Source organism: Candoia aspera, chromosome 3 (genome assembly GCF_035149785.1).
Source record: "Candoia aspera isolate rCanAsp1 chromosome 3, rCanAsp1.hap2, whole genome shotgun sequence".
In the NCBI taxonomy this organism is placed as follows: Eukaryota; Metazoa; Chordata; class Lepidosauria; order Squamata; family Boidae; genus Candoia; species Candoia aspera.
The window spans coordinates 165,724,022-165,731,597 of NC_086155.1; the positions used below are offsets into that span (position 1 = coordinate 165,724,022).

General features: G+C 37.1%; 1 protein-coding gene across 1 annotated transcript; it reads left to right on the forward strand.

The window, feature by feature from the left end:
• The first annotated feature begins 4,146 nt into the window (after window positions 1-4,146).
• TTR (transthyretin) lies at window positions 4,147-7,473 on the forward strand. The gene is made up of 4 exons (XM_063300234.1): window positions 4,147-4,233; window positions 5,085-5,224; window positions 6,626-6,761; window positions 7,234-7,473. The coding sequence occupies exons 1-4, from the start codon at window positions 4,165-4,167 to the stop codon at window positions 7,339-7,341; spliced, it is 453 nt and encodes a 150-aa protein (XP_063156304.1). The 5' UTR covers window positions 4,147-4,164; the 3' UTR covers window positions 7,342-7,473.
• The last annotated feature ends 103 nt before the right edge of the window (window positions 7,474-7,576 follow it).

The window sequence follows — 7,576 nt, forward strand, 5'->3', positions numbered from 1 at the left end:
GCTTCCAAACAAAACAAAGGACAGCAGCCACTTCACCATTTTCATAATTTCTAAAAATGTCTATGGAGGCCTATTTGGGGTCCAACATCATTCTGGGAAACAAAAGTACAGTTGCAACATGCTAGTGTCCCTTCTGATTTTTTTTTTAACTACAAGAATCTAGAGGACAAAATTAAATCGGACAGTGAGTCTGGCAGGCATCAAAGAGAGATTCTACCAACATGTTGAATACTCACTATGTGGGCCATCCTTCATTAATAGCTAGCTGTCAGTAAGATATTTGTGGAAAGGTAACTGAGTGCATGGCAAACCATGAATCAAGGCTGTGGCAATAGCAAACCATTCATCATGTGACCAATATTAATGTGAATCCCAGTCTTCAGACTGTAAAGATATGGAGACTTAGAAGCATGCCCTGGAAAGCACAGATTCATTTGACTTCCTCCTACATGAAAAAGGAAAGAAGGCATTATCTTCTAGCTAGATCTTTTGGCAACAGGGTGGCCAATTTTATTAGCAAAGCTCTCCAGCATGGCAAACAATTATTCAGCAGTGTGACTTCTGCTGGAGTCAGCTCTATCTTAATTCCTGGCTATTGGATCCATAAAGATGTCTTCATGAATAAATCTCTATGCACAAGTCTTCCTTGGATTCAGGAACACAAAAATGGGGTTATTGTTAAAACTGCGACCCTATTGATCTTTCAACACTGTTTGCCCTTTGACAGAAGTAACATATGAGGGGAACTTGTGTTCAGATGAACAGTGATTACCAGTCTGCATTGATTGGGGCCCTTCTACATATTTTAGGTATACTTTGTATGTGGGTGTACACATATCTGCTGTTCTCATGAATACCATTTGAAAATGTACATTGAGGTTAAGACATAACATATCTAGATATACAACTGCAACTACTGAGTGCTGTCTATTAGGAGCATTCTGGTACAAGCTAACCAAAGAGTTGTATCCATACTTCTAAAAGTTATTTCAGGTATGTCAATGTTACATTATTTATACAGGGTTTGAAGCAATATTTAGATAAACTGAAGGATGGAAATACTAACAAATCAAACAGACATTTCCACAATGTTATTTGTACTTGCATTAACACACCAGGAAGAAATGCCCAGAAATAATCCATAGGCTAAGATGTTTATGATCTTAACAAGCACAACAAATAAGCAAAGTGCAAGTCTACAGCACCAGAGTTCCAATTCACCTTCCATTTTGGCAAAGCATGAAGATGATAAGAGTAATTTGGCACAGCATAATTGTATGAATGGAAAACCAAAATAGATCTTGCAATTAATCATCTCAAGGTATCATGTTATACTTATGTATACTTCCAGGGAGAAGGCTTTTCTGAATTCAGGGGTCTTACCTGATGGTAGGAGCTATGGATCTAATGAGATGATCTAATGAAGTTTAAATAGAGAGAAGGGTTCAATCATGATGCTGATGCAAAGTGCCCCATAGTCACTTTCTTTCCCATATTTAATTATGATCTCCTGGAAGCTATTGGATCTTCAGTAAATAGTTCAGTGCTAAAGAGATCTTTCCAAAAGGATCCTTTGCCTTCCTTCCTGGTAGAGATAGGTTTGCAGACTTTTCAGTTTGCTTACTAAGGATATTGTTGTGGCATTTTATTGTATCCCACCTAACTCATTAAATACTAGAATGTAGTCTCTGTTGCTAAGTTGAAACACTTAACACCATTTAGATTTAAATTATGACCTGCTTCTGAAAGAAACATATGAATCTTAAGATAAGTGTTAAGATAAATTCAACTGACAATGCAAATTGATTTACATTTCCTGGTCATTTGTCTATTTAGACTAAACTAGTGATTTCAATATTTATTAAAGTAAGTGAATAAAAGATTTGATCTAATAAACTTATTGGGACCAGGGAAGAACAGATAAAAGACAATATTATATCTCAGAAGAAACTGGTGATAATTTTCTACTGATGAGCATTAAATTTAAACAAATTTGTTTCATTGTATGGATTTGTATACAGAAGATAATCCATACATTTTAATATCTTAGTGGCACTACACATTCTGAAAGGTGTCTATTCCTGAGGTGAACATGCCCAAATGTTCTTACTTAAATGCCTGCTCTATCCATTCAAACCCAGAGTCACAAGAAAACAGTTGCTCTAATGGAGTAAATCCCATTGGACCCATGGGAATGACTTCAGAGTAAACTTGGTGAAGATTATGCTGTTATCATGAATTTAAATATAAACTATTAACTTCTATTAACATCGGTATTATAAATATCTTCCCAGAAGTTCCTCACAATGAGTTTAGTGGGGTTTACTTCTAGGTAAGTGGATTCAGATTTGCAATCTTCTTTACTTTGTGCTTCAAAATAAAGAAACAAGAACATGTTTACCTATAATTGAAATGGTATGTTAGGATCCAAAGTGAGTATCTCAGTTCTAAAGGAAGTTTCTTACAGTGTAATCTCATGCATGTCTATTCAGAAGAAAGCCTCGTTAAGCTCAGATTTGTATTTGTGCATCTAGAAGCAAAATATTAATTTAAGCAATGAATTACATGAAGGTAATAGTCAATGGGAGAACAAAATAACCTGTCTGAGGGTGTGTGAAAGAAATTCATAGCAATACGGGAAAAGCATTGACATAAACATGGGTTTTAAGAGAAAATAGTTCATTTCAGGAGCATTACTGACATCCAGAGAGGCCCGTTTATTAGAAAATCGTATTTTAACTAGCAGCGTGTGATTTTTAAATGCTTTGGAATCCAGATAATCTATTAGGTGTTTGAATATTTGCAAATTAATCTGTTTCCATGAGTAACCCTGCCTTTCCCCAGTGAGAATGTCTGGCTTTCCACATTAGTGCTTTGCCCTCATTTGGCTTCCCAATGTGCCAGTCTTGAAAGTGCTCTCCCAGCAGCAGGCAACCAGGCCAGGACCCTTCTTTGTCCTTTACAGTAGGGGCCTCTCAGCAAGGACCACTTCCACTGAAAATTGGCAGCAGCCTTTCCCACCACTCTAAGGCAGAAAACACAAGATAACTAAAATATAAGCCATTAGAAACAGCCTGCAAAGTCCCCACGGAAAGTTACAGCTATGTAACGAACCTTTTACTTGCCTCTTTCCTACTGGGAGAAAAAATGCAGAGTATTTAGAAAGTAGAGGAAGAGTAATATCTATGTGTAGATGATGATGATGATGATGATGATGATTGAAAGATGAATGTATGTGTTGAATTCATAAGGGAAAACTAGCCTAGGCACCACTTTGCACCTAATCCACAGCAGTTTTTCTCAACCAGATACTCTCCAAACATGTTGGAAATGCAATTCCCAACAGCCAGCAAGCTGGGAGTACTGGGAGCTGTAATCGCAGTGCATCTGGATGATGTCAAATTGGACAAGATAGATCTACATAATCAGCTCCCAGGTACTTATTATCATTGACTAGTATCTGTACATCAATCTATTTTTAAAAGCTGATGCGGCAAGGAAAGAGGTTTCTAACTTAGAATAGATGTCAATTGATCATTGGGGAGTGGAATGAAAAATTCTCCTGGGCTTTCAGAGTCAGTGGTATGATATACACAAATACCCGTTGCTTTGTGAACTATCATCTCCTGCAATGCAAGCTGCTTCTCTACACTGAATATGAATAGTGTAACACAAAACAGCCCAGGAGTACTTTAACTCCAAAAGTCTGAAGTGGACACACCCCAAACAAATCACAGATTTCTTTAGTTTGAGTGAATGTCACAGGCATGCCCACAGGTTCACATTGCATGGTGGGCTTGCTGGGGTCAGTAAAATCTAAGCAGACATCAGTTGCTTAACACTTTTTTTTTTTTAAATGCTTATGCTAACAGACTAATCTCAATAGGCAAGGTTCATGTTTGTGTGGGTTACTGATTCTCTTACTCCCAGCACCTAGGTAGTCCTTCCTTCCACCTACCTACTGTAATCCTACAGACTTCAGCAAGAGGCCAGTGGATAGGAATTCTGCACAGCAGGATGCTTGCTAAGTAAATAATCAGAATCAGCAGGTTTCAAGTCATACAGGCACCTGATAAGTAGCCTGTTTTGTAGGAGGATGGAGTATAAAAACCCAAATCCCACTAACTTGTAGCTGCTGGTAGAGCCTTCCATTCTGCATATACAATGGCTCCCTCTTCTCTGCTTTTCTTTTGCTTGGCTACAATGGTGTATCTCATTGAAGCTGCACCAGTGGTAAGTATTGGTTAAACAGTACAGTTGATTAATGAGGGAGGACAGAAAAATGCCTTTGTTTACAAGTGTTATGAAACAATTGCTATAGGAAAATCCATAGCATTAACTGTATCTTTTGATGGCTGCTTTTTCAATCAAAGTATCTTAGGCATAAATTTCTTTCAAATAACTGAAACTATCTAAGGTAAAAAAAAAAAAAATCTAATGTATAAAATAGCATGCATTTTTTGTCATTTATACGTTTTAGAATGTATTTATTTTTAGTAATACTTTTCAATTGTACTTAAAAAGATTTAAGATGTTGGCACAAAGATGAATATCTTGCATACTGAATCAAACTCCGTGGGAAAATTTGTGAAATGATTACATTTCATTTCTAGCTTAATACAATGAAATTGGTTTGACTTGTAGATACAAGAAACTGGGAAGTCTGATTATTGGTTATGTGCATCAGTAACCAAAGTATGCTTACAGTGCGGCTTGTCAACATCTGGAATATTGTCTGGATAGAATGAATATTCATTCTAAAACTGGTGGAGGGCAATGTCTGGCAGAGGTCTGAAAAAAGCTTGTATCAGTATTTTGTATGTCTGTGTGCTTGTATATGTTCTAAATATTAATTTATAAACAGCACCTCAAAGTTGCATTCTATGTCTATGCTAGTTTAAATGTCACTTACACAAATTCTTAGCTCAAACTAAGGCTTCCCAATGCTACCACCACCCAAAAAAAAAAAATCCAACCCAAACCTTAAAAGCAAAGGTTTTGAATGAATAAAGCAAAGTCTACTGATCACAAAACAGGTTGTGTACTACCAAACACCTGATAGAAATCTCTCTTGCTGTATCAAGGAATCCCATAGTTCCATTGATTCCAAGTGTCCTCTGATGGTGAAAGTCCTTGATGCAGTTCGAGGAAGCCCAGCTACCAGCCTCCCAGTAAAAGTATTCAAAAAGGGTGAAGATGGGACCTGGAAGGAGTTTGCTAATGGGTAAGACCACATGGAAAGTATCTGGTGGAATCTATTGCTGATGCTGTATTTTCTTCTCAAATGGAATGTATTAACAACACAAGCCTATTAGCCACAAGCTTTCATTGCTTATTATTTTTGAAGGATTGTAGATCCAGTATTTCCTCAGAACACTGATATTTTAGCATGGTGATGGCACTATCTCCTCTCAAATCCTGATTCAGTGAAGAAGTAGGTGCAATAATGGGATGTGAGTTCTTATTTGTTTATGAGACTTATCACACTTACATTTTTAGCAATGTAACTAACAGTAAGAACATTTTAAACTTAATACTGTATAGTCAGACAGCTCTGTAGCTAATGATTCTCAGAAGAACCCTGGAAGCTACAGGTGGTATAACAATCCTCACCATTGTAGAAAATCTGGTGGGTGAAAGGTCCCCTGTGCAAGCACCGAGTCATGTCTGACCCTTTGGGGGGATGCCGCTTTTGCGACATTTTCTTGGCAGACTATAGTGGGGTGGTTTGCCATTGCCTTCCCCAGTCGTCACCTTCCCCAGCAATCTGGGTACTCATTTTACCAACCTTGGAAGAATGGAAGGCTGAGTCAACCTGAGCTGGCTACCCGAGATCCAGCTGCCGCTGGGATCAAACTCAAGTCATGGGGGAGTGTTTCGGTTGCAATACTGCCGCCTACCCCTCTGCACCACATGAGGCTCATAGAAAATCTGGAGGTCTATCAAATAGTTGTAGATAGAAGGGTGGTACAGTAGTTGATCAGCTTTAATTTAGCCATATTGATGATCTTTTTTCAGTGTAAAAAAGATTTGAACAGATTCAGAAAATACAGTATGACCTAGCATTAAAACCTCCTATCTATTTGGAAATCTCAGTGAATTCAATATGCTTTGCTACCAGGTAGTTGGGCATAGAACAAAAGACTACATTATCCTAAATATAAGCACTTCTAATTAACTTACATGATTTTTTGTTTGTTTCCCTTATTCATAATGCTTTGGAGTTGAGACTGTAAGTTCAACATGCACATATAGAATTACTCCCTGTGTATTTGGTTTCCCCATTAATTGAAGACAAAGGTTAATTATTCAGAGTAGTGTTGCTCAATCTTAGCAACTTTAAGATGTGTGGATTTCAACTCCCAGAATTCCCCAGCCAGCCATGCTGGCTGGGGAATTCTGGGAGTTGAAGTCCACACACCTTAAAGTTGCTAAGCTTGAGCAACACTGCTCCAGAAGCTAGCAACTTTGGAGCCCTGGCAATTTTGATGGGAGTCCCATTCCTTTCAATGTCTGTGTTTTAAGTATGACTAACTCTGCATCCAGCCTATGATCAGAATAAACTTATATGCCATTTGCTTTCAGTAAAGCTGTTGACGGTGTCACTCTCATGTATTTATTTAAGGAAAACAAATGAATATGGAGAAATCCATGAACTTACAACTGATGAATTGTTTATAGAAGGCTTGTACAAGGTGGAATTTGACACTAGCTCATACTGGAGGGCACTTGGTGTTTCCCCATTTCATGAATATGCTGATGTGAGTATTTGGAAATATTAAAATATAAGGTAAATCACTGGTGAAAAATTGTTTTATCCCTAATGTTTAATTCCCAAGTATTATGGTGCAGTTTGATTCAAGAATTCCTGCTATTAAGTAAGCATAATGTTTGGGGAGGTGAGAAATGTAAACTGAAGTCTTTGGTAAGTTTAAACTGCAAGACCATCTATGTTTATTCAAAAATACCAAAGAGTCATAATATTCATCAAAACATGTGCACTTTCATACATGTATATATGTCTGTATTTAACTGATCTCCATATCCAGCTGTATTTAAAAGTGTGGTTAGTTTACTTATTTTCAGTAAAAGAAAGTAAAGGTAAAATTTCAGGATGGAAGAAAACAAATAATGAATTTCCTTTAATATCCATCTGTCTTACTTTAACATACTCACTTTCAGGCCATTATATTAACTAAAAACATTCCCAAACTCCTTTTTGTTTTTTTACAGGTGGTTTTTACTGCTAATGATTCTGGTCATCGTCATTACACTATCGCTGCTCTCCTTAGTCCTTTTTCTTATTCAACCACGGCTGTTGTCAGTGACCCAAAGGAATGAGACAGTGCATAATTCATCCAAAATTCTCTCTATTACACTTTTGTAGCAATATTTTAAAAGAGGTAGTTACTTTGTACTATCAATGGCTTGTTTCCTGCAGTAGCATGTAACAGCTACTACTTGGCTAACTTTTTTTTTAATGCATCAATAAATACATCTTCTCTAAATACTTGTGTCCATGCATCAAACACAATACAGTTCTGCTTAAAGAAAGATGAAATGCGTTTTTCTTATG

Coding starts and splice junctions, on each gene's coding strand:
- TTR (XM_063300234.1), top strand. CDS start 4,165: ATGGCTCCCTCTTCTCTGCTTTTCTTTTGCTTGGCTACAATGGTGTAT. Junction 5,225..6,625: donor TGGAAGGAGTTTGCTAATGG/GTAAGACCACAT, acceptor TATTTATTTAAG/GAAAACAAATGAATATGGAG. Junction 6,762..7,233: donor CATTTCATGAATATGCTGAT/GTGAGTATTTGG, acceptor GTTTTTTTACAG/GTGGTTTTTACTGCTAATGA.